At 35.4% G+C, this 27,546-nt stretch overlaps 3 protein-coding genes across 15 annotated transcripts in view; 1 reads left to right on the forward strand and 2 right to left on the reverse strand.

Moving 5' to 3' along the window:
• The window catches only part of LOC109049145 (calcium/calmodulin-dependent 3',5'-cyclic nucleotide phosphodiesterase 1A-like), a 64,473-nt gene extending 57,667 nt beyond the window's left edge, over positions 1-6,806 (forward strand). The window contains exons 17-18 of one of the 4 annotated variants that reach the window (XM_042714595.1): positions 58-114; positions 2,392-3,507. In XM_042714595.1, the coding sequence (XP_042570529.1) occupies positions 58-114; positions 2,392-2,480 (146 nt within the window). In that variant the 3' untranslated portion in view covers positions 2,481-3,507. Of the gene's footprint in view, positions 1-57; positions 115-2,391; positions 3,509-6,434 lie in introns of those variants that run through there. The other 3 variants (XM_042714594.1, XM_042714596.1, XM_042714597.1) reach the window with 3 other exon arrangements.
• A 1,161-nt stretch (positions 6,807-7,967) lies between these two features.
• Positions 7,968-10,127, reverse strand: LOC109049512 (protein phosphatase 1 regulatory subunit 17). Of its 10 annotated transcripts, none has more exons than XM_019067193.2 (5): positions 9,732-10,127; positions 9,045-9,096; positions 8,532-8,616; positions 8,243-8,368; positions 7,968-8,125 (listed from the first exon to the last, which is right to left on the reverse strand). In XM_019067193.2, exons 3-5 carry the CDS (start codon positions 8,599-8,601, stop codon positions 8,055-8,057), a joined length of 267 nt encoding a protein of 88 aa, XP_018922738.1. In that variant the 5' UTR covers positions 8,602-8,616; positions 9,045-9,096; positions 9,732-10,127; the 3' UTR covers positions 7,968-8,054. The 10 variants fall into 10 exon arrangements, with proteins under 10 accessions (XP_018922738.1, XP_042570535.1, XP_042570534.1 ...); XM_042714601.1 differs by having other exon boundaries at positions 8,532-8,638; positions 9,732-9,971; XM_042714600.1 differs by having other exon boundaries at positions 9,045-9,061; positions 9,732-9,788.
• A 1,332-nt stretch (positions 10,128-11,459) lies between these two features.
• On the reverse strand, positions 11,460-26,771 carry LOC109058074 (protein ITPRID1-like). The gene is made up of 17 exons (XM_042714607.1): positions 26,506-26,771; positions 24,386-24,583; positions 24,018-24,066; positions 23,797-23,834; positions 23,035-23,091; positions 21,133-21,181; positions 20,452-20,526; positions 20,152-20,354; positions 16,951-17,423; positions 16,807-16,867; positions 16,172-16,296; positions 14,583-15,503; positions 12,798-12,925; positions 12,589-12,700; positions 12,094-12,363; positions 11,946-11,994; positions 11,460-11,576 (listed from the first exon to the last, which is right to left on the reverse strand). Exons 2-16 carry the CDS (start codon positions 24,504-24,506, stop codon positions 11,947-11,949), a joined length of 2,730 nt encoding a protein of 909 aa, XP_042570541.1. The 5' UTR covers positions 24,507-24,583; positions 26,506-26,771; the 3' UTR covers positions 11,460-11,576; position 11,946.
• Between the last annotated feature and the right edge of the window lie 775 nt (positions 26,772-27,546).

Here is a 27,546-nt window from a genome sequence, read left to right on the forward strand (position 1 = left end):
TTGTTTGTTTGCCCTAAGCGGACTCAGTTAGTGACCCGTGTCTTATCTGAATGTCAGGGAAGGAGGAACTGAACTCACCTGACAGTGACGAGAGTGAAAACAAGAGATCGGACGGTAACACCATCATCTCCTTTAACTGCTGTTGGCATCACATAGCGGCTGGATCCTAATTTGCATGCTAGCAGCCTAATTTGTGGCACTAAGTCCTAACCAGGCATGACAAAACAAGTTTGCTGTAACAAGTGTGTCCACACTCAAAACAAAAATCACTGCAAATCGGAACATATCTGATGTTTTGACCGGTTGTGGGCGGAGCTACATAGATCATCATGACAGAAGTCTAAACTAAGATTGTCTTGTTTTTGTCACAGCCACAACTGGTTATAACAAAAAACTCAGAACATGGAAGAAATTTTTAAATTTTAGAGTTTTTATTACTTGTTTTATTGTGTTTCACCAGGTTAGGACACGGTGTGAAATAGTGACTACAGCATCATGAAACTGCACTCACATAATACAGAGAAAATAATCATCTTGGGAGTCATATCAGTAAAAAAAAAAAAAAAAAAAAAAAAAACATCCCAGGGTACATTCCTCTAAAATCCAATGGAAGTCTTTTATTATCCGGGCACCTTTGGCATACTTTTTTAAAACGGATTATGATTTGTGACACTCCTTTTTCTCATACTTATTTAGAACGGATCATATGTAAAATGGGAATCAGCCGCTATGAGCAGGAGAGCTACTTTAGGTTAATTTCCTCTCATCAGGACAATTAACAGAAAAACTCATGGTGATTTGACACCTTCACACATTTTCTTTCACCTCTGCATTTCACCTAAAAATTAATCAGTTTATTTGGCCATGTGTTTTTCCAAACCTGTATGACTTTCTTTCAGGTATGATGTCCTGGACTTTTTTTGCCCATATAGTGAATGGGGCTCTTGCTCTGAAAAAAGGACAAAAAGTCATGGAGGTCCAAAAAAGAAATATTACAATTAAAGTAGTCCATATGACTTACACACTATGTACAACAGCATCCCAGGTTTTATCTTTAATAGAAATGTGTTTTGTTTTACTATGCTTTGAGATGTTTTTACCTGCACATTAAGTAAAAAAAAAAAAATCAGTAAATGCAGTAATATTGTGAAATATTATTATAATTTATTATGATTGTTTTATATTTGAATATATTTTAAAATATAATTTATTCCTGTGATGCAAAGCTGAATTTTCAGCATCATTACTCCAGTCTTCAGTGTCACATAATCCTTTAGAAATCATTCTAATATGATGATTTGCTGCTCAAGAAACGTATATAGATATTTATATTTACACACATAAAACTGACCCCAAGCTTTTTCACAGTATTATGTGTGACCCTGGATCTATGTCTTAAGTGTCAATTTTTCAAAATTGAGATTATACAGCATCTGAAAGCTGAATAAATAATCTTTCCATTGTATAGTTTGTTAGGATAGGACAATATTTGGCCGACTATTTGAGAATCTGGAATCTGAGGGTGCAAAAAAATCTAAATATTGAGAAAATCGCCTTTAAAGTTATCCACATGAAGTCCTTAGCAATGCATATTACTAATCAAAAATTAAGTTTTGATATATTTACGGTAGAAAATTTACAAAATATCTTCATGGAACATGATCTTTACTTAATATCCTAATGATTTTTGGCATAAAAGAAAAATCTGTAATTTTGACCCATACTATTTATTTTTGGCTATTGCTACAAATATACCCTTAAGACTTAAGACTGGTTGTGTCGTCCAGGGTCACATATATGGATTCAAGGATTAATAGATATTTTAACTGGAAAATAAGACAAAAAGTACTTGTTCTGCAGTGCTTTCAAACATGCTGCGTCAAGATCCATCGTCACAGATTTAATGTCAAACCTCGTTGTTTCCCACATGATCAATAGTCGTTGATGTCAAACTGAGCTAAATGCATCTTTGGTGCTTTTTTGTCATTTTTTGAGCCTTGACAGACCCCATCCTTGTTGTATGAAAGAACAGCCAAGATATTCTGCAATGTAATGCCTCTTGTGTTCCACTAAAGAAAGACAATCATATGGGTTTGGATTGACATGATGATCAAATTTTCATTTTTCACTGAAGCATCCAAAAAACATTTTGAAACCTTCAAAATCACCTTTTCTGAGATGATAAAGTCAGCATACAGTAGACAGTGAGAGATGTTGCACTGTATAGAACTACAGACAAAGACTATCCATATATGTGTTTAGTTCATCCCTCCATCTGATTCTGAACATGTGGCATGTCAGTTGTCATAGAACCTCATTCCCCTGTCAGACATCAGTCAGAGCTGTGGAACAGGAGCTCTAAATGTGCCAAATATCTGCTCTCCTCTGCAGACTCAGAAGACGAGCACAGTAACTGTGGGATGTCCCCCTCTTCACTGGCAGACAGTGCAGCCGCTGCATCTGCGCCTGATGCAAACTAACAGCACTCCAAATCCTGTACTATGCTGTCACCTGGTGGTTATCTTTTATTATTCATCCTTTTTTTTTCTTTCTTATTTGAGGACATTTCACATCTTAAAATCAGATCTTTTTGTCTCTGATGGAGTTTATTTTTTCATACTTTGTTTAATTCACATCTGTCTTCGAGGATGTACTCCAGATTTTAGTTCAGAGATACACAAAACCATAGAGAACTGAGACTTTGGCATGAAACGGATGTACAAAAGTCATGCATGGTGCCGCGGTGGCTTTTGGAAACTGTTGGCACCAAAGCTACACGCATGAAGATGAAATGTGTGCCGTGTCAAGTCGATGGAGACCAACCCAGCTGATGTTCTTCCCTTGGGGACATCGTGACATCTGCCGACCACTCAAGCGCCAAACCAGCATAGACAGCGAGCGGAGAACTTCAAAGAACTTCAGTCCCTCAGAGCGCTCATGCAACCAGATCACCTTCAGCGGGCAAAGAATGTCTGCAGAACTGCTGTTCATTTACCTCTTATTTTTATTTGTTAGTTGTAAATTTGATGTTGCTGTCCTCCTGTTTTTTGTTTTGTTTTGTTTTTTTCTGTGTATGAAACTGTACAGTTTCCATCATGTGTGTCTTCTGTACATATGCTTTCAGGAGCTTCTTGATATCAAACGGTGTATGTGATTGAGGGTTTAATCGTTTGTATAATGGCCCATAACCCTTTGCCAATATCCTCGCCAATGTCACTTTGATCATAGAAGATTTTTTTCACAAATTGTTCCGTTCTGTCACAATATGACATCATTTTGACAACTATTCAAATGATTTTGTTACATGTGATTTGCGCAACATTTATCTACGTTAGCTGGATATTGTGAAATTAGAAAGAAAATGAAGGCTTATACAGAGGAGTCCAAAAGTCTGAGGCCACACTGAAAATCTGAAGAAAAAAACAAGTTGTAATATATCAAAATGCATGTTATGTTATGATGTAAAATTAGAAATGTATATTTAATTAGTAAATATTAATGTACATTTTTCAACTTCTCACTCAAATTGTTAATATATTATTTTATATATTACATTTTGTATATTATAATTTAAACATTTTTAAAATTTTAAGCATTTTCTTTTTCGCATTAAATTGGAAAAATATCTAATTAGCCTCAGATTTTTGAACCCCACTATATTTATTAAAGGAATAATTCATCCAAAAATGAAAATGTACTCACCCTCACATGCTATTTAAGGTGAAGATGAGTTTGTTTCTTCATTTGAACAGATTTGGAGAAATGTAGCATTGCGTCACTTGCTCACCAATGGATCCTCTGCAGTGAATGGGTGCCGTCAGAATGAGAGTCCAAACAGCTGATAAAAATATTACAATAATCCACACAAATCCAGTCCTTCAATGAACGTCTTGTGAAGTAAAAAGCTGCATGTTTGTAAGAAATCCATCAAGGCATTTTAACTGTAATTTAATTCTCATTCTGACGGCACCCATTCACTGCAAAGGATCCATTGGTGAGCAAGTGATGTAATGCTACATTTCTTCAAATCTGTTCATATGACAAAACAAACTCATCTACATCTTAGATGGCCTGAGGCTGAGTACATTTTTAACAAATTTGTATTTTTTATGCAAACCATTTCTTTAAAATTAACAAAGGTACAGCTGCCCTTTTAAATAGCAAATTATATCTGATTATCTGTGTTATTATGAGCCAAATCTGATGGGCCAATTTCTCTCTTAAACCTCTGCGGAGATTGTCAGCTGTTCAAGATCTTAAATGTAGTAAATGGAATTATTTTCACATTAGGTTGTATTTTGAATTTTCTTCTATTTTTGTATTTAATGTATATAAAAGATTATATTATTTATGAAGTGTTTATAGGGAAATTTGGTATGAACAATGAACAAAATAGATTAATTGTAGGAAGGTGTACTATTCATGCTTACTCAGATCTCGGAGAGAATTATGATCTTATTTTTGTTTTTCAATCTGGTAAATGAAGACGTAGATTAAAGTACATTTTAGCACGAGCATCTTGATCAGTCAGGTACTGCGTGCTGATATTACATTTTAATTCACTGTGCTAGCGAGGTATTTATGTCCCTGTCTGTGCCACTTGTCTTCTCAGAATATAATGCACCTGTTCATGTGAATCTTTTCATACATAAACTGTAAAATGTAGAAAACAAACAAAAAAAAAAGGTTCTTGTAAAAAGGCTGTTATAAATAGGCAACAAAATCCAGTGTAAATGTCTCTGTTGCCTCAACCAAAGATGAATATAATGTCTGTACGTCATTTATCTGGAGGTGATCGTAAGCCATCATTCATGCATACTTCATATGAGTCATTGGTTAGAAAGCAAGAATGAAAGATAAAGAAGGAAGCATTGTTGCCTTAAATCTATTATTAATTACAAATCCTTGGGAATTATTCTCTGTTGTCATTCATAGAATATTGTTGTTCATCTTCCTGTTTGGTCGTCCTCCTCTGACTCAGTTCTGAGTCATGACACATATCTTGAGCTTTCTTTTTTTCTGTGCTTATGTCAACGTTTTCTTCATATCTGAGAGACATTGAAGTGATTTCATCATTTTTATTTTTACTGGAGAGTTCAGTCGGATGTGAATGTCAGCATGTTGCTCTTCTCAGCTCTGAGGCTGAACTTTGCAAAGCTCTTTTGATTGGTTGATACTGTGCCATTATAAAATATTATGAATATTATAGTGATATTTTGTTTTATTTATTTTGTTTATTGCCCCTCTTTTCCAATTAAATTTCCACGAGCAGAGCAGAGAGATGGTGACATACTGCAAATATCATTTTCTCCAGCAAAACATCTAAACATTCTTAAAAAAGCCATATATATATATATATATATATATATATATATATATATATATATATATATATATATATATATATATATATATATATATATATATATATATACATACTGTTTTATGCAGAAATCAAACAGCATATAGTGAGTTTTATTAATTGAAAGAAGAAAAAGTATCAACTAAAAATATATTTTCTGAAAACAAACCTTGTCCAGTTAATTAAGAATGTTTTGATGTAAAACAACACAATACTGATTAAGAAACCTCTTTGCTGGATGAACTAAGTCCATACTAACACATTCTCTGACAATAACTGATTTTAGAAATGTCTTGCCTCAAATCTTGAAATTTCAACAAAGTCCTTTTTTAACCTCACGTTTAGCACATTTAGGCACAGAATGTGAAATTATGTAAGTGAAATGTACATTTATAGAATATTGAAGTTGATGAGTAAATATGCACAGTGAGATTCTGCCTTAATAAGTGTATTTAGTTCTGCTTTGTAGTAACTCGTGTTCAGCTCAGTTGATTACATATATGTGTTTGCCAGGAAACCTCTGTGTTTATGTCAAAACTAAGCTATTTTTTATTTAGTTTTTTTGGTTTTAAATCCTCTTGTACGGCGTATTTTTCTCCAGCAATCAAACACATACTAATTTAAATTAGTAAAACGAAAGGATGCTCTGATCAGCAGTGCACTAGTGGCATAAAACATGTAGTGCTTTACAGCCATCTGTTGGCTATCTAGTGTACTGCATCACTGCAGTCAAACACATTTTGGGATCCACACATTGTTTCGTTAACCGTTTTATTATTTCGCAATGTATAATTTGTCATGAGATGTATTTTTTCTACATTAATGTCTGTTGATCCATTCATTAAATTTTTATTTCAAAAAGAAAAAAAAAATCATAAGGCAAGTTTGGTCATGTGATCATGCTTGTTTTGATGCTCCTTAATTGCACTTTTGTGACAATAAATCTTTACTCAAAGGGCTCAGATGACGAGTTCGAGACTTTATTTTGATATATATTCTAGCTTTATGTTTTAAAAATGTACAACGATTGCATTATTGAATGGTTGTTAAGAATCTTCTCTGTTTTTCGCAGCTCCGACTCGCCGCAAATACCACCTGGTCAGATACAGTAAGAAACCCAGTTACTGTGCCAACTCCTACTTGCCCTCCCGCCCACAGAAAGAGGACAGCAAACCCACAGACCCCCGTAGCAGGGCCAGACACCTACAGAGCATCTCTCTGAGACGGGGGAGGTGACCCTACCTGTAGCACACACACTTCTGCACTGATGATGGAGTTGAGTGATGCTATTTCAACCCACAATCAAAATAAATAAATAAATAAATTATATTTTGCATGAAGACAGTACAGTCTATTTTAAGACCAATAAGATTTTTGCATTGTGTCAGCTTTGACAATTAAGCAGTTTCCCAGGAGGTTATTTTTACTGTAGTGTATACAGAAAAATTAAAAAATATATATAATAATAATAAACCGTTAAAAAATAACATTTATTTGAATTTTTATTTATTTTTTTATTATTTTTTTATTTATATTTTAATGTATTATATGTAATTATTTAGAATTTTTTTGAATTCTTATTTTCAATTGTGACGCCCATTGCCTTGATACAGTATTTTATGTTTTTAATTGCATTCCCATACAAAAATATACTATACTTCCCATGCCATTTTATTTAGTATTTATATCAACATAAATTAAAGGCACTAAAACTTGCATGATGAATGAGTACTTTAAAAACAATGTTTTGTATTTTTCCTTTCTTTTAACCCTAATAAGAATTGGGGAGGAAAATATGCTTAATTGTGCAAAATATAAATTCTTTTTTATTTGTAATATTTTTATTATATATACACAAACACATCAATATAATTTTACTTTTTTTTTGTCATTGTTCTTTTCAGTTGTGATGCACATTCTATGCAAAAAAAAAAAAAAAAAAAAAAAAATTGAAAAAAATAAATGTAAACATAAAGGCACTACAAATGTTACCATTTGAATATTTAAAAAATATTTTATTTCAATTACTGTAATTAACATTTTCTTTTGATTTTGGGGTGAAATATGACATGGACATGTTCTTGACAGGTTTCTTGAGATTTACCCAGTTAATGTAATCTGCTGTTCATACTTAACCCGTTTAATCCCAAATTTTTGAAGTGTCATTAGCAACCCTTTGAAATCAATAATTCTTTTTTTTTTTTTTTTTTTTGGAAAAGTGTGTGAAAATTCTGTTTTATGGTCAGTCACAATTGTGACCGGTGGGACAATGTGTAACTGAATTCACATATTTCTGCAGTCATCAAAAATTTTATATATCTCAGCCCAGCTATTTTAAACTCAGTTTCATCTCATTGTAGGGTACTATTACGCATAAAATCGCTTATACAACACTCATAGGAATACACTAATGCACTAGAAAATGCACTAAAACATCAGTCAGTAAAATTTTTAGAGCTTTATAAATGAAAACCTTCTTTACGGTCACTGTTGTGAATGGTGGGATTAAATGGGTTAATCACACACTGAAACACCTGTCCATGTATTCATTCCAAGTTGTTTATACAATGTAATACTCAAGTGACGAAATGATAATGCAAAAAAATAGCTGCAAAACCTACATTTAATGAAGGCTCAGACGACAATCAAAATTAGCACTAACAACACTGAAAACCAAATGTTTGAAACACATCTACTTCTTCATCTCCTTCTCCTCATCCTCCTGATGAATCATTCGAGCCTCTGTCTTTATCAGTCTCACGCCTGCAAAAGAAAAGCACAAAGAACTGAGACAAAGAGACAGAGAGAGATGGCTGGACAGGGCGTGAGGGTGACTGAGTGAAAGGATGACAGTGAGAACACGAGAAATCAAAGTCTTGCCTGGTATGAGTGGAGGGCTGTTGAGTACGGGAGTGTCTTTCCTGCGGGGTTTCTTCTGTCCCAATTTGTCCTGCTGATGTTCCTTGGAGCTGTGCTTCTGATTGTCCATTTCAGTGTTCCCATCTGCTGGAGAACATTTCAGACACAGGCTCACACTGCTGGTCTGGATGCTGTTTACCCATATTTTGACCCTTCTATTATCAATATGTAGTTATTTTACTTAAAAAACGTTGTGCATGCAGAAATACAAGCAGAAATGCAGTGAAAAAAGGCTGCGAATGGTACTCACAGAGATGTTCGTGCATGGTGAGTGTGTGTTCAGCTTTGTCTGAGAGTGACCTCACACAGTCAGTGGACATGCTCCCCACAGCAGTCTGTTCAGGTATCAGATAACAGCTCGTGTTCAGCACACACACACACACACACATACACACACACACACACACACACACACACACACACACACACACACACACACACACACACATACTCATATACATGACAAAGGCTCTGTCATATTTACTGGAAAGCATATATACTAAATGCTTAAAGCTGATTAAACAAAAGCAGCTCATCTCTTCACAAAATTATCATTTTATTCTGTTTGGGCTCTGAATTTAATGTTATTAGTTAGTTTTATGTATTATGGTTAATTATGTCATGTCAAAGCACTATACTTGAATGCATCATATTAGATAGACAAAAAAACATCATGTGTTTGATTCCATGTTAATATTCATTTTTCCAAGAACATATGTACTTTTTTACATGACAGAGAAAATAAAAATGTGCAAAAATTTACCTTTGAGGCTCAGTCAGCTAACAAAAATAACACCAACAGCAATGAAAAACTGCTTTTGGGACACAAAAACACATTTTTCTACTTTTTTTCCATTTATTTGTATTGCTCTGATAAATATTAGTATTGCATTTATTCACAAGCAAATATATGATTATTACAAAATAAATTACATTTATATATATATATATAGAGAGAGAGAGAGAGAGAGAGAGAGATACTGTAACCATTTTATTTATATATGTAGTTACATTTATTACATTTAAATGTACTAATTTACATTTACCTGAAATTTACCTTACCCAAAAAATATAAATTATATTTAAGTGAATAAGTAATAAGTAACATTTGCTTCTGATTTGAAGTGTCCATCTATTAAAACATACTACATCATAAAATAGCATCTATCTAGATAGATAGATAGATAGATAGATAGATAGATAGATAGATAGATAGATAGATAGATGATAATGATAAAAATATAATAATAATAATGGTATTAAATTACAAAACATAAGAAACAAAAATTACTCATGTTCTTATGTTTAAATACTCAAAAAAAAAAACTGTATATACTAATTTAAATATCATTTATTATAAAATTAACATTTGCTGAAAAAATTGGGAATTATCTTTAGATCCAGAAAAGAACTAAAGAAGTGAATTATAAGATTGAGAGAGAGGCCTTACCTCAGTGCAGCAGAGAGACGGAGAGCGAGTGCAGGCCAGATCAAAGAGAGGGGTTATGTAGTGCAGGGGGAGGGGCCTCCCCCAATTCTGTTTCCATTGGAGCCTGTTGTCATGGTGACAGAGGTCCTTGTCATGTGTCAATCATCCCAGCTTCCATGAACGCACGTCATCGAGGCTAATGAAACAACTTCAATACTTTCAGCAGTGATTCAAACATGATGGAGGTGAGGTAGTTAAGATGGATTGTGTTAAGACGATGTTTTCAATGCAGTGATTCTGAGTGATTCCTACTTCATTTGCTTTTGATTTTAAGTGTGTCCATATATATAATTAAAACATACCACTTCATAAATAATAATGTTTAATATAAGCATTTTTGCAGTTTGCGACGCATCTTCATTCACCACAACTCATTACAAACTCAATGGAGAGCGTGAACAAGAGGAAATGAATAATAATGGAAAACAATGTGGACATTGTTTGCTGACAGTCTTTGATGTTTTTCTATTCTCCTCTGATGTGAATGGTTTCCTCCTTCCGTGCGGAGTGTGTATGGAGAGTGTGTGAAGTGGTTTTGATGATTTCTCATCCATTGAACCATCTTCTACCCTAAACACGACACTGCAGTATGTTTTAGCCGTGCATATGCCAACCTGACGCCTGGCAAGGGAGCGTCTGCCAAGAACTTAAATGTAAACGTAAAAACCTGTTCTGGCTGAATAAGGACACAATGAGGAACTTTACACATGATCCCTAAATTCTTAAGCTGCTACAAGTACAGCTCATTAATGCGATTTGTTTTTTTGTTTTTTGTTTTTTACTGATGCATTTAACAAAAAAAAAACACACACATTTTATTTGATATATTTACCTTTGTTTATGGCATAGAACTACGATTTTGAAATAAAATATTATTTTTAAATTTCTGAGGAAGTGACAACGAAGTAGCCTCTGATAAAACGATTCAAACATGTAAGTTTCTTCCAGTTAAGTGTCAAAACAGTGAATAGTTTGTAGGCATTAAGTAGCCTATTATTATTTTTTTTTTTACCAGCAGCACTGATCTTCAGCTCCGGAACATTCCCCAAAACATTCTGAATGTGACAAAGAATTGAATGGCTATTGCTCAAAACATGGTTTTAAAAACTGTTATGATGACTTGTAATAACGTTTGATTTATTACGCCAAAACTTAATGTATAGCCTACTAACAGTACTTATTCAATTATGAATTCTGTGTACTACAACCTATAATTCAAGCGGTAAATTGGCTACTGAGAAAGCCATACTGTATTTGTAGACCACTAGGCCTATTCTAAATATTAACTCTTATATGGTCCCCCACAGTCCCAATTGTGCAAACTTAATTTCTTGATGGTTCAACAATGTACTTAAATGAAGTTATTACTAAATCAGTACTGACATTTTCAGTAGAAAATGGTACCGTTTCCTGAGGCTGGGCTATAACTGTTGGAGAGCATCTCAGGAACACTGGAGGAACCATCAGATCTTTGTCCAATCAGACAGGGGCACCAGCACTATGTCATCCACCGGTTCATCAGGAGAGCAGAAGTTTCCTTTTATGGTCAGAGCAACACCACATATGAAGTGTTTCATTACAGAGACACAGCGATAAAGAGGTAGAGGGAACCAGAGAGTGTGAGGCTATGGGAAGAGGTTCACTCAAGACGTGTGTGCACACATAAAAACACAAATAGGAACACGATAATGATTTATATACATAATTCTTTATTAGTTCTGTGCTCAAGAGTCAGCACTTCACGTTATAAGTGACTTCCAAGAAAAAACCAAGAAGACAGGTCTTCATCACTGCATGGCTGCATCACTACAAGAAAAGAAAGACTGAAAATTATTAATTTTGTTTGTTGTTGGCATTCAAATAAAATGTCATTCCATTTAGACCCTATAAAATGTTTCTACCAAATAAATGTTCAGAAGCTATGTACAGTGTGTATGAAAAAAAAAAAATATATATATATATATATTCTTTCTTTCTCGCAATTTTGAGATAAAAAGTCACATTTACTTTTTTAAATCATGTGTCAGAAACAGAAATTAAAACAATTGTTAGATGCAAACGCAGAATTCTGAGAGAAAAAAAGTCAGAATTGCAAGATATAAACTTATCAACAAATAATTTTTAATTTTAATTAAGTTTAATTAAATTGATTTCAGACTGAAGAAGAAAACAAACCTTATTCCAGTGGGTTATTTTTGATTGAATGTTGTAATGAATTTTTCAACTGAAAGATAAAATTGCATAGTTAACAACACGTTGGGGCATTATCATTATCAGATCCAACTGTTCTGATGATGAGGGTATATGGTAAGATGTTTCTTACACTTTTAATAAAAGCTACAAAGTCCAGCCTGTCTGGTTTGGAATTAGCCTCCCATTGGGTTTGACAGGGGAACCGGTGTGGATCTTGACATGCCCCATGACAGGTGCAGTGATGATGCACACATCGCTGTGGACTGGACGTGATGGGCGGCAGGCAGCACTGAATGGCCACGCTCCTGGTTGAGGTGGGTTCTGAATTGGGCATATCAGAGGGTCTAATTCGCAGTTGGGTGCACAGCTGAGACTGTTCATCCATGAGCCGATTCAGCTTCTGTAAACATAACAGTACAGGGATAAAAGTAATGCTGTTCTGCTGTATATTCAATACATTGCACTGCTGAATGATGTTGGTGGGTTAAAATTCACGTTTGAAAGTGTTTTGCCCCATATTAAAATATTTAGAAATTTTTTTGTCAATTTGTGGTATTTTGCCCCAAGCCCTAGTTTCTGATCCAAATGTCATATATAATGTTTATTTTACGAGTAGATTGAATACCATTTTAATGCTGTCATCATAGTGATGTACCAGATCAGACAGCTGCTGTTCAAGCATCCCGGCTTCATGTTTGACAGCTGCTCGTAGCCTCAAAACATCTTCCACTTCCTCCCTGAGACACAAAATCAACTTTAAACACTGCAAAATACATGCCATTGAGGATCACTATTAATCAGCGAGATATCCATTATGACGGTATTTGTTATCACCTGTGGGAATCTGACAGAGATCCGATCACAGATGCTTGTTCTTCTTCTAGTCTCACTTCAATTTCTGTCAGAACTGCCTGGAACTTCCTCAAACATTTCACCATGTTTTCAAGCTCATCCAGAGAGTACTGGAAAGAGAAGGAGAAAGGATATTTGTCTGTTCCTGTGTGATCCCTTCTAGGAAAACAAGGTCTTTAAAGTAGTTAAGCTGGTTTTGGTGTATAACAGCTGGTTTATTGCTAGAGGCTGATTAAAACATGACGTCAGTCACTCCAACTGTTTAACCACCTAAACCAGCTAACCATATGTGACCCTGGACCACAAAACCAGTCTTAAGTGTCAATTTTACAAAATTGAGATCTATACATTATCCGAAAGTTGAATAAGTAATCTTTCCATGATGTATGGTTTGTTATGATAGGACAATATTTGGTCGAAATACAACTATTGGAAAATCTGGAATCTGAGGGTGCAAACAATTCAAAATACTGAAAAAAATACCTTTAAAGTTCTCCAAATGAAGTTCTTAGCAATGCATATTACTAATCAAAAATTAAATTTTGATATATTTACAGTAGGAAATTTACAAAATATCTTCATGGAACATGGTCTTTACTTAATATCCTAATGATTTTTGGCATAAAAAAAATCTATAATTTTGAGCCATACAATGTATTTTTGGCTATTGCTACAAATATACCCCAGTGACTTAAGACTGGTTTTGTGGTCCAGGGTCACATATTATAGTAAACAAAATCCAAACCAACAAAAAAAAATTTGCCTTACTTGAAATACAATAAACGTTAACTGAAATAAATTATTTTAAAACCTTAATCCTATTTTATTTCAGCTAGTTGTCAAGACCGCATTTCTCATTTTCATTTAGTTTCACTTGATGCACTAAAATAACTAAAATTTAAATAAAAACACAGAGCAAAATTATTAAAACGGACTAAAATGAAAATGAAAACAGAATAAATTTCAAAATATTAATATATTTCTGATACTAAAATAAAACTTGATTGAACCAGGGGGTTTTGGATAGATTTTCCAGTAGCAAGGAGTATTTTGCAGTTTGTGACCTCTGACCTCCAAATGCAGGTAGCTTCAGCTGAGTGTTTGTAAGTGAGGATGTGAGTTGAAGGGGATTCTGGTGTGTGTGTGCTTAAAGGCTGTGAAGATTCTGAAGTGTTCACTGTTTTCCATTACACATGCAAATAAACCATACAAATTCAAATGAGCCTTATTAAACATAAGCAGTACACAGCTTTTAATCTATTCTGCCTGTTTAAGAGGCAGAAGAGTTTTTCCCAGAATAGAAATGTTTAATCTTAGTTTGTTCTTATAATCAGAGGAAAGATCTACAAGTGGTAAAGAACCCATGGAAGTCCATACTTCAAATTTGGAGCTCCTTCCACATATGATGGAACCAGTGTTTTTTTTTTTTCTTTCCATCAAACCAAATATAAAAACAATGTGCCTCAAAGGCAACAGCAGAACAAATTTCTCTGAAAGGTGAAATTTCATCATTAAATCATTACATAAAAATGTTTAAACATAAATTCTTAAGTAAACTGCCTATGCACTGAGCTGAATGCAACGTTTTGTATAAAAATGGTTTCAATTATTTACAAAGAATCAACCAATAATCAATATGTTACCTATATCATGCATCCCTAATAATTTAGGATGTACAAAACAGAGCATTATTGGAATTTTACACCTTTAGACCATCATAGTTAATGATTATAGATAATGATCATTTGAAGATTAACTTCTACTTACAGGCAGAATGGGGGACAGCTCAGGTTGAGGTTTTGACCAGTCACTGTTGTAGCCGATTTGGGACCCGCAGTAGAAGCATTGCTGCGCCCCTGCCCACAATGCGCCCTGCAGTCTGTGATCCTCCTCCTCATACGACAGTCCCGTGTCCAAAGATACTGACCGCGTGCGCAAACCTCCAAGATCTCCAGAACATTCCTCATTGTTCCATAAGTGAGGTGGAGATGTGTCCACAGATGTGAACGGCGTCTGTGTGTTAGGTGTTTGTACTGTTCCTGAGTCATTATCCGTGATCACATCAGACCAGGACCTCCTGGAGAAAGACTCTCTCCTGAGTTTGAGCGCTGTGGGGGAATTGTGTCCAACGGCTGCATCAGAGGTCACGGTTTTGCCCTGGGTAGAAGCTGGAGATTCCTGCATATGATCCAATGCTGGATCTTTTTTGCCCAGCTCAAGATTATTTGTAAAGGTATCCACAACATCTGTCCTCAGATTAGTAGGATTCAAGTGCAAGTTTGTCTCGGCAGATTTCAATTCCTCAAACAGGGACATGCCTTCCCTATAAACACGTCGGTCTGGACTTCTTGATCCTTGAAGTCGGTCACAAATTTCAGTCTGATAGCTGACGGGGTCCATTTGAACAAAGTATGCTAGCGTGTAAACTCCATTACTGCTAACTTTAGTAATATCTGGTGATGAACAGTTTTCTTTTTCACTTTTTATTTTCCTCGACTCTCCTGAGTCAAATACAGTTTCAGAGTCTGCTGCTCCCAGAACAGTTTTGCCAGAGTGTGCCGTAAGCGAGTGTTTTTGGGTTGACTCCATTTCACAGTTCTGTTCATGTGTAGAGGGATCCTCCGTTTCTCGAACTTCTGACCTCCTCTGTTGATCCTCTGTGCTATTTTGTGATATTGCATTCAGCATCTGCAAAATGCAGAAACATCATGGGTAATCAGATAAATAAACACACCCAAGCATGTGTTAAGTATCCACATTGCTTAATGCCTGCTCCACTAGAAGCACCAAATCTAACTGTAAAAATAATGGCTATTGTATCCAAAGAGGTTTCCACAACACTTCGCTGTCTGTTTTGTTTAAACAACCAAATCCTGTGTCTCAAACTCAACACTGGTTGAGGTTGGCCACTCACGTCTAATTGATGTTTTAAACTTGAAGTATACTACTTTTTGGTAAGGGATTATTACAATTTAAAATAACTGCTTTCTATTTTAATATATTGTAAAATGAAATTTATTCCTGTGACGCAAAACTGAGTTTTTAGTGTCACATGATCTTTCAGAAATTATTCTTATATGCTGATTGGGTGCTAAATGTTGAAACTGTATGTTGGTCGTATAATACATTTTAAGAAAATATATTAAGATATTTTAGAAAATATCGTAGTATATATACAAATAAAATTAATATATAAGAAAATATATAGAAAATTATTTAAGAAAAAAAATTATTTTCTTATTTCTCTATCACAGAAAAAAAAACACAATAGCAGATACAAACTACTAACACCATTAATATAGGTACTCAAACCTTCTGCGGTATGTAAATAAAGAAATAACTGAAACACGTCTTACCTTCATGAGCTCGGGTCCAGGGTTGTTTTGCTGGGACAGCGCAGGTATGAAGGGATCCTCAAGGAAGCCGCTGCTGTCTGACTGACAACTGTTCGTTCTCATCACATAAGACCCGATTCCTTCACCTACACGGAAACAAGATCTATTATCATGCGGCCACATATCACAAGCGTGAAGAAGAACACTAAAGCCTCTTGATCAGACTAAACAAACAAGTCCATTTTTCCACAGTACTGTGGTTAGGTGGATATCACCTCAACTATACAGCATGTAGTTCAAGTTCGTTTTATTTGTATAGCACATTTACAACAGCCACTAACCTAAGGCTAAGCAGTAGCCTGCTGCACATATGAAAATGACTGAACAATGGCATGAGTCATTTGCATAATATCAGAGATGGAAATTGTTCTAAGTAAATTATTTGAATCCACACCATGGCTGTTAAAAACGTTCGTTTTTCAGGAAGCAAAAGGAACAATATCGCATTTTAAACGTGATATTTTTCTGAAGTACAGGTGTTAGCCTGTACAAAACTTGCCACTACAATGCTAGGTATGCTATAATGCTATAGTGTCCTAAGTGGTTGTTAGCACATTGCTATTCAGTTGCTTGTGTGTTTTAAAAACAACATGCACCTCCAGGATCCACTGGACCATTGCAGCTCCCAGGAACACTTCCTTCGTCAAAACTCTGGATCTGAGAAACAGTCAACAATATTAGAAAGGGAACCATATGGGAGTAAATACAGAGGACATCTCTGCAGATCAATAATACTTCACCTCTTCCAGCTCGAAAGATTCAATAGGCCGTTGCAGACTCTCTTTGGCTAAAGATGGGACAAAGTCAAGGTTCTGAAGGTCTGATGCTCCTCTTGCCGTCAGGCTGTTTAGAACCGGCTCAGCTGCCTCTGAATTAATGCTCTGCTCCTCTTCTAGTGGGGAGAGACAGCTGTTGTCCAACATCCTTGTGCGTTTGGAAGGGATCCTTTTATCTACCATTGGCAACACATCTGGGCTGGATAGGGCTGAGGAGGTCACAGGATGGGGCATGTGCTGGTTCTGTAACGTTTTGGCTTGGCTGAGGCTCTTCTTGGAGGCTCTACGCAGAATCATGGCTATGCGTTTTCTCCTCTCCCGTGCCTCTGCGGACATCCTGGAGGCTGTAGATGTGTCTGCATCCTGAGTATTTGCACCGACAAGAGAGGAGAACGTCGTGGTGACCTGCTGAAGAACCTCGAGTTGTCTAAACCGATCTGAACGCCGGGAGAAAAAGAAATAGAGAGTTTCAAAACTCTTGACTTGCGTAAAACACTGCTTATCTTTCAACTTTCAACACACTTCAGTCATACAGGAAATGATTGTCAACTTCTGTTTTTGCTGTTTCTCACGTAATATTTAAACCACATTCAACCTAACATTCTAACGTCCTATGGAATGATAAGCTGCATCAGGCCGAATGGTTTTAAAGGGGTCATCGGATGCCCATTTGATATAAGTTTATATGATTCTTTAGGGTCTTAATGAAAAGTGTATAACATACTTTGGTTAAAATTTCTTAATGGTAGTGTAAGAAACACCTTTTTACCCTGTCAAAATGAGCAAGACATTCTAGTCCATTTTGCTTTAAATGCTAATGAGCTCTGCTCAACCCGCCCCTCGCTTCTGTGGGTTGACGAGCAGTACTGTTTACTTTAGCTGTGAAACTTGCTTACTAGAATCTTTGCAAAGATTCATAAAAAACTTGCTCACTTCTTCTGTAGATGAAGCTCGATCACGAATGATTCACACAAACATAGACGCATTTAGGCAGTTTGGGGATCGGCGCATTCCCTTCAAAATGAAAGTAACATTAATCCTCTGCTGCATCTTCAACGGCTCAGATGTCGGAAGTAAATGACGACTGCTATGTTCATTATAACATCCAACAACAGAACACCTCAATCACTTAATCGGCGACATTCTTGTCTTCCCCTGCACCAGAGTGGACACAATAGCGGACAGCTCTCAGCTCACTCAGGGCGGGTCTAAGGTAAGACGGCCTTGTCAATCAACTATCGTGGGAGGGGCCTGTGAAGAACTATGTCATTCTGAAAGGAATCTCAGAACAGCCTGATTTGAGAATCAAATTTTAAAATAGAATTTTAAAATTATTTTAGAAATTATTTTAAAAATTTAGAAATGTAAAATTTTTAGAAATAAAATAAAGATTAGAAAAAAACACTTTGTGGATTTTTATCATTATAGGATGGATGTTTAGACACACTTCCAACTAGAGACCTGCACTCCCGCAGGTCCCACGGTACGCAACAGGGTGCGGCATGGGACAGCTCTTGATGGGCGAGTGCAGGTGCGGGCGGGAAGAGACTCGTATGTGTGCGGGATGCGGGAGAATAAAATTATTCGCGGGACACCTGCAAAAAAAACATTATCTAAACATAAAGTGTCTAAAACATAAATTGTTATTTATCTGTTGCACAAAAGCAAACTAATAACTAATATTAACTTTAAAATAATTGACATGCACAAGCTAGTCATATTTTCTATTTATAACACTTGTTTAAAATGTTGTGCAGCATAGCCAATCGCAGACTCAGCTGTTGATTTCTGGAACGCAATGGCCAATCAGAGGTGATTAAGTTAGAATCTAGCAGTGCTGAAATTGCATGCTCACGAATCCTCTCATTTTAACACATGAAGTATAGACATTGTGAAAGATTAAGTGTGCATATATTTATTGTGTTATAACAGAGTTTTATGAGATTAACTGAGATATCAGCTTTTAGTGATAATAAAGGAAGCGCTGCTCGCATTCTGCCATGCCAAACCATGAGCGCAGCAGCCCATGCTTGCTTTTCTGGTAAAAATAACAGTGGTTTGTGAATGTTGATGCTTAACCTAAATTTTATCAGGAGTGTTTATGCTGGGATGTTGTGGAGTTTAGGAGATGTTAAAGAACCATTTCATGTAAATTTCTTTGATGTACTGAAAAAAATCTATATAGATTATTTTTATGCGGGCTTTTGCGGGCGGGAGTGGGACAAAACATGAATTTCGCAAGCGGGAGCGGGACCAGATAAGATATATTTCTGTGGGAGTGGGCGGGCACGGGACAGAATCTTGCGGGAGTGGGCAGGAATCCGTCCCGCGCAGGTCTCTACTTCCAACACACATTTATGTTCAAACAACAAAAGTGAATTTTGCATCTGATGACCCCTTTAAGAAGAGTTTTTGTTCCAGTTATATTTCCACTTGAGGTTGGTATGTCACGGCACGACTAAAAAAGTTTTTGGCCTGGAATTCTCAGCACAGTTGGAATATCCGAAATATCCGATTATCCACCACAATGTATTCACTATTTACATCTTATACCATATGTAAACACTTGTGTTACCAATAACAGTGTGATAACAGTGGAAAATGAAACCATATATCCATACCAGCTGGTCTGGATGGGTATGGAATGGAATAGTTAAGCAGCAAGAACAGATTCCAATGCCAAAAGTGTGGCAATAAAGAAAAGATATTTAAAAGGGTAATTCACTCCTCAAAAAAAGATGAATGCCTTATTTCTTCCATGGAAAGGAAACATTTTAAATAATAATAATAAAAGACATTTCAAGCTTCAAAAAGGATTAAAAAGCACCATAAAAGCATCATTTTAAAAAATGTGGTCCATATGTATTGAGCACTATATTTCAGTTCTTCTTAGGCCTTGTTACACCCCGTCTAGGGGTAAAGGACACAACATGAAAGAACTAATGCATGTCTTTTTTTTTTTTTTTTTTTTTTTGTCTTTTTTTGAAGTTTGCGGCCCCAGTCCTCTTTCACATTCATTATACTGAATCAGTGCCAAGAATGTTCTAAAGAAATTCACTGTTTGCATCCCATGGAAGAAAGAAAGTCATATAAGTTTAAAACAATGTGAGGTGGGGTGTAAATTGATTGACATTTTTTTGTGTGTTTTTGGGGAATTTTTCTCTTTTGTGATATTTTTATTTTCAACGTCCATTCGGTTCTGCTGAGCTTCCAGAAAGAGCTGAAAGCTGATGCCACGAGCGCATGACTGGTAACTGAGGAATCGGGCTGGGATTCTCCCTCTAACGTCAAGCTCTTCAGTGCCAAAACCCAAATCCAGCAACAGTTCTTCAGGATCATCCTGCAATATGTTCAACACGTCCATTACACTGCAAAACAAAAACCAACATTAGCAGGAATACCAAGAAATTAAAGTCTTAAAGTAAATGATTGACAGGTGGGGAAGGCTGTTGAGGAGAACCAGACCTGACGTCTGATGGTATTGAGACATTCGATGAAAAGCTGTTCCACCTGGACAGAGCAGGAGGATCTTGAGATGACCTGTGCGTGGATGACACCAGCAAACATCAGTGAATAGAAAACAAACTCTGCTGACCTTGTTTTCCTACACACCAAAGACCTCTGTCATATTTTCCTGTTTCACTGATTTCCGGTCAGAATCGCTCTTCTCCTACCTCACTGCCCCATCAGTGACATTCCACCTCATGCAAACCAGCCCAGCAGCCCATGCGGTGGCATGTCAGCAAATCAGCATTTGCATGGAAAATATGCCTAAGGTTTCTGGCCGGTGCCTGAACAAGCCTACATCACGCACTTACACAGCACTCTGTCTGAATATATACACACGTACATGGTACATGTTCATATAACAAATGTACCACTTCAAGTCATTTCAAACATGTGACACAGATATGCAGGGTGTATTCCTATATACAGCAAATGAACTTATTCTATATTCTTTGAAAATTTTAATATACTTAAAAAAACTTAACTTGGATATACAATATATGTTGGTACCATATTGGTTGTTTTGTATATTTAATTTTATTTAAAGCTTATCATATCGGCTGGTGAAATAAGTCAAAGTTAATCAAGTTATAAATGAAAGTGTGAACAAAAAAAAATGAATATTAAGTCTTTTCTTACCTCAGAATGTCTCGTACAGACTTGAGAGAGCGTCTGCCATATAAAGATGCTGTATCAGACACAGAAAAAACAGAAGAGTTCTTATAAAGATGGAAAACATCTGCGTTTTCAATTAAACACCTCCAGGCAGCGGTACAGTAGCTATATTAGGTCAATATTCTTCATTGTTGTTTTGATGTTCTGATGTCTTCTCATGAACAACTGAAGAGAAGACTTTGGCATGTTGTCAGGGACATGCTGATGTCTTCTTAAAAAGTGGACCTTGATCCAAAGTGCCCAGCATATTTTCCTAAACCAGCGCCTTTGTTTAATCTCTGCGGATTCCGAAGAGCACCAATCCATTTCGTCCTGTACCTTCCATTGCTGCTGTGTTACAAAACCAAAGCACCTCATTCACTAGAAGGGAGTGTCTGGCAGCGCAACTGACATGAATGAGAGATTCAGAGGAGGTAACTAAAGCAACTCTTCCTAAAAAGAGACCAACAGACGAGAATCACAACACTTACTACAAAGTGACCCTGAAAAGGAAGAACCCAGGATACAGCATGCTAAGAAGACAGATAGAACCCTGAAGAGAAACAGCACACCGAGCAGAAAGAAAACAATTAATAGGTGGTCGACGTGAATATTATAATTCAGAAATGTTAACAGATATGAAGAATGTCTGGCAAGAAAGCAAAAAAGCTGATTGTATGCTACTGTATTGTATTATGTCACAGTATCTGACTATTTATAGTATCATTCTGCATTTATTCTTCAATTGGTTTATGAGGAAGCTATACGAGAATGTACTGAATAGTTTTGTCCAGTTTTTGTTGGGCTAAAGATAAACTTCCAAGTGAGTAGACAATAAAGATTCTAAACTTCTTTTTGGAAAAATATGTTCTCAGTACTACGGGATGTATTGTATAGTTTTGTTGTACTGAATAGTTTATCTGTTGCGATTTAATGTTAGAACATGTCAGAGCTTAACTTGAGATTTCATAAAAGAAGTTACTGTAACAAAGCCCTTGTGCCTGAAAGGTCAGCTGAAGGTAAACCTCTTCAAATTTTCCTGACACCTCAGTAGACACAAGGATTATGCATAGAATAACTCAGCATAAATGATAGGACATAAACTTCCATGTATATCAAAGTGAAATAAATTAAGGCAACAATTTGCATGGCCTTTTTTCGAGTTGAATTAATCTAAATGTCGTCATTGAACTTAAAAGTTGCTATGATGTAAAATCTAACAATTATTGTAACAAATATTATTCAGATTAAGTAATAGTTCAGCTGTATCATATTAAAAAGTTATATGCTAACTGCTCCATTTATTTGTGATTTGAGAAATTTGCTTTTTGTCTTAAACTATTAAGATGTGAACATCCATCACATGAATTCATGAGAAAAAACAATAGGTGACTAAATGTGAACTGTGCAAATGAACAGTCAGACAATGCAACCATGACTAGCCATGCCCCAGTGCATACTAGGAAAAGAGTGTATACGATTGAATTACAAAATAAAATTTTCAATGTAGGCGTATTTGAACAAAAGCATAAATCTAACTCATCTATTGTGCTTATTTTTGGTCTTTTAAAAAATAAAAGTACAGGAAAGCTGAATTGAGATGAATTACTTGAAAACTTCAGAGTGGCAAGTAAACAAAAGCACTACAATAATCAAGTAAATCTTAGGTTACCTTTTCTGCATTAATTACTTAGAATCGTGTCTGAAGAGTATCCTTAACAATAACCAACTTTGAAAGGGAAAGCCACATACCACTGTATGCTCAATACTTAATAACTCAAATCTTGATGTCAACCAACGTCACTCATTCATATCGCTCACATGTCTTGTTTCAGATGGGTATTTGGTAAAACTGAACCAAACAATACAAAACATTGGAATGTTTACCCTCCACTCCCAGTGCCAGATCATCTTCTCCGCTCTCATTTCTTCTTATGGGCTTCACTGAAAGAAAAGCAATATGTTTTACAGTATTTAAAAGTGTAAAATTCAGAGGCAGTAAGTCATGCCTTCAGGTCAGTAGGTCAGCTAACCCTGTTATAATGGTATAAACCAGCACACTGTCAGCCATCACAGAGAAATGTCTAACTGAGTCACGAATCATATCAGTATGTAAATGACATATCCAACACAAAGTTTACACAGAGCTCCAGGGTTAAATGGGCATTCACAAGATCTGCTTGCATATGCATTCAGCTGATCACATTTATCATACAGTCAACTGAATTGAAATATACAGCAACTATAAAGCAACAAATATTCACTGAAATCCTCGTCAGTGTTGAATTTTATTTTAGCTTCTGAATCACTTTATTGTGACATGATAATATGATAAAGATAATATAGATAATATATTATAATAAATACAAATATAATAACATCACTATATAGTATATGTATATATATATATATATATATATATATATATATATATATATATATATATATATATATATATATATATATATATATATATATATATATATTATATATATATATATATATATATATATATATATATATAATATATATATATATATATATATATATATATATACAGGTATATATACACAACACACACACACTCCATGCAAATCTCATAAGCTCATTGTTTTGTTTTGTTTTTTCAAATGGGACAGGTAAACTTACCCTTCGTCTCCAAGACAACCTCTGGTTTTGTATCATCCCTTAAACAAGGAAGTTAAATTATATTAGTGACCAAAGTTTAAATGCTTTGAAGAATCTAATCTGGGAATAAATGCAAATTATAGCAGGTGGCACAATGGAGCAGCTGAAACCTTCTGAGAAAGGTTTATTCCTAAATAAAGCCACAGTGAAAGAGGCATGAACACTTGTGAGATTCAGCTTACTTGGAGATTGTCGTAAGCCAGCGCTCTACGTTGTCTTCATCACACTTGCCTGTTTAAAACAAAGGACAGCCAGTCATTACAACATACACCCTGCTTCTTTAATGTTTGACGTTTATTGCTGAGGTCTGAATGAGCCACTGAATTACAGAGCTCCAGGGATACATGGGCGTTCACTGTGCCGCTTTGCATATTCTGTGAAGTGAGCAGGACTTCTGAGGTCTGGATGATCTATGTAATTTCAATTTGACCAACACTAACACCAATCATCATAATAAAATTTCCCAGTTCCCTGGCACATCTCGAACATCAAAGTCTACATCGCAGCTCACTGCACTTCCATGAAACAGCACAACATCTCAGTTACTCACTTGTGTCTGAATTGATAACAGGAACAATATCAAAGCTATCCGTCCTGTTCCATCTAGTCCTGGAGGTCTGTAGAATTGCTCTTCTGGCGGCAGATGTACTGGTGGACATTGTTGCGGTCATGAGATTCACCCCATTCAAAAATCAACCACGGTAGTGAGCAAACACCTCAATCTGAGCTCATCTTCTCTGGACCAACACTAAAAAATATAAAAATATTTAATTCCCACCGATGACAGTCAGAAAAAACACTGACCTGTGTGCGCTGATTTACAGAATGAACATGAAACGGCAAGCATATTTAATATTTATGGTATATATATATATATATATATATATATATATATATATATATATATATATATATATATATATATATATATATTCAGTTTTGCTCAAGGTGAATAAATCAATACTTTTTCAGTATCTGTTGAATACGTTAAAAGATATTTGTAGTTTAAAGCCCCCAGGTTGTTGGACATAAATGTGTTGGTATGTCTGTATACTGCAATATGTACACAAACAAAAATGGGCATAAAAACACTTAAAATCTGAATAATATAGGAGTATATAAAAATATTTAGTTAAACTGAAAGTTATTAGATTGTGCCTGCAAATAAAATAAAATAAACACGTTTTAACCAAACATAGTTTACAAATAATATATTTTGGAAACTACAAAATAATAATTAAATAAAAAAGTTGCGTGTGTGTGTAATTATAATTAAATAAAAAAGTTGTGTTATAATTGACAGAACTTTATATATATCTATATATATATATATATATATATATATATAGATATATATATATATATATATATATATATGTGAATAAATGCCTCCTGTAGCGAATCCATGTGTTTTTGTAAGAAAAATATCCATATTTCAAATGTAATAAACACTTTTCTATCACTTCCACCCTCTGTCATACGTGGAAGGCGTTCAGGTGGATGACATAGGAAGTCGGCATTATGTGATTAGTGACAAATTGCGGAGAGAGAACAAAACAAAACGCTGGTCATGAATTAGAAGCACAAAATGAGGATTTGTAAGGAAAAATGTCAGAAGATTTCAATATAAGCCAAGAGGAGACTGGTTTTCCTTTGCAAAAGTAAGGAAACTTTGCTTCTTTTGCTCCTGTAAACAAACTTGCAATACTAGCATATCTCAGAGGCGCAAGCAACACATGCGTTCTACGTCATCCACAAGAACGGCTTCCACGTATAACAGATAGCCTAGCGGAAGTGACAGAAAGGTGTTTATTACATTTGAAATATGGATATTTTTCTTACAATTGAAATATGGATATTTTTCTTACAAAAATGCATGGAATCGCTACAGGAGGCGTTTATTCAAGCCCCAGAGCCATGTGGGGCACATTTATTTAGTGCTTTAGACTGTTAAAGAAAAACACCCGCCCACTACAACAATAATGCTTAGAATAGCCAGGACAATTTTTAATATGACTCTGATTGGATTCATCTAAAAGAAGAAAGTCATATACACCTAGCATGCCTCGAGGGTGAGTAAAACACAGGCTAATTTTCATTTTTGGGTGAACTAACCCTTTAATTTGGCTTTCCTTTTAAATATAAAAGACGGGTGTCTAGTTCTGTTCATGGATAGTCGTCCTGCTCCACCACACCTCCCTGTAATTATCGGGTGTTCAAGAAGATCTTATTTAGCGCAGGTTAAAACTGAACTTTGCTGGAAGGTAGATCGCGAAATCTAATGTAATCGCGAGGAACAGGATCGGATTATTTAGTTTATTATTTAGATTTGTCACAAATTCACAGAAATACCAACCATAATACCATATATTATAAAAAAGGGGTGGGGGTTCTATATGATAAAACCACGGCAATCCATATTGTTTGTAACAAAAATTTAAGAGAAATAAATAACCATCAGGATTTCGTGAAACTACCAAAAAAAAAAAAAAAAAAAACTATCTGCACGACATATAAACCACAAAGTAACGGTGAAAATTAGCCTATGAAGAAACTAATGTCAGTTTCAAACAATCATGTGATCAGCAAAGACTATTCAAGGCTATAATCAAGTTAGGAAAATATAAAGTCGTGATGGACCGCAGTTTGACCGCCATCACAAACACTCACCTGCGCTTGTAGCGGAGCACATCCACACTGAACACCTGCCAAAGCCCACAGCACCTCTGCTTTAATGTTTCGGATCCCTATCTCTACCTCAACTAAAAACTGAAACACAATTCTAATTTGGTCCACATACAGGGAAAAAGCAGAACGCGTATGCAAATAAAGTGCAAAAAGCAGCCTTAAGCACAAAGCCGATGTGTGAAGGCGCTGTCCTCGCGCTCTGCTTTAATCCAGATTAATATTCACATGTGCAATATCGAAAGAGGAATTGAGAAATCTGCCTGCGTGCAGAAACATGATAGGCTATTTGTTGCCTAACCTGTTAGAAGGAAGTTTGTGCCATTTCACAATGCTGCCATTAAACCTGTAAATCAAGAGTGTGAGAAGTTTGCTAACAATACAGTCCATAAACAAAAAAAGCATTATTTATACATAATTATGTACATATTCTAGCGTTTTAAATAGCAAATTTTAACACTGTACGTTGTTTACTGTTCTTTTATAGGCTATGTATTGTGCATATAAACATATTTAGAAATTAAGTCACATTCAAACTGTATTATTATTGTTGTTGCTGTTATATATTTTAGTATTTTTATTTATTTAAGTGTTGTCTTTAAGACTTCCCCTATGTTAAACTGTGTGTACGTGACAGCCTATATATGGTAAACAATGTTGACTTGACTGCAGTTCTGTTCTGAACCACTAGATGTCAGTAAAGGTCTAATTGAAATATATTGAAAGCTACATAAACTGAAGCCTCCACCCTCAATAATGAATGCCACCACCACGCATAATTAAGCTATAAAAATGTGCGTCGGTTTTTCCCCAGGATAAAAGGTGGAAACTAGATCATTTCTCTGTGTGAATTAATATTCTGTGCACACTATGGATCAGTAAACTATTCACAAACAACTAGGTAGGTGACTGGCACAGATTGGGCTGCATTATGCATGTTTGGCAGAACACTGTTTGTTTGAATGTTTTGTCAAAGAAACCCAGTCACTTTTAGATTTTAGAATACAAATTATAAAGCCTGAAAGT

The sequence above is a fragment of the Cyprinus carpio genome, chromosome A24 (genome assembly GCF_018340385.1).
Source record: "Cyprinus carpio isolate SPL01 chromosome A24, ASM1834038v1, whole genome shotgun sequence".
NCBI classification, from domain to species: Eukaryota; Metazoa; Chordata; class Actinopteri; order Cypriniformes; family Cyprinidae; genus Cyprinus; species Cyprinus carpio.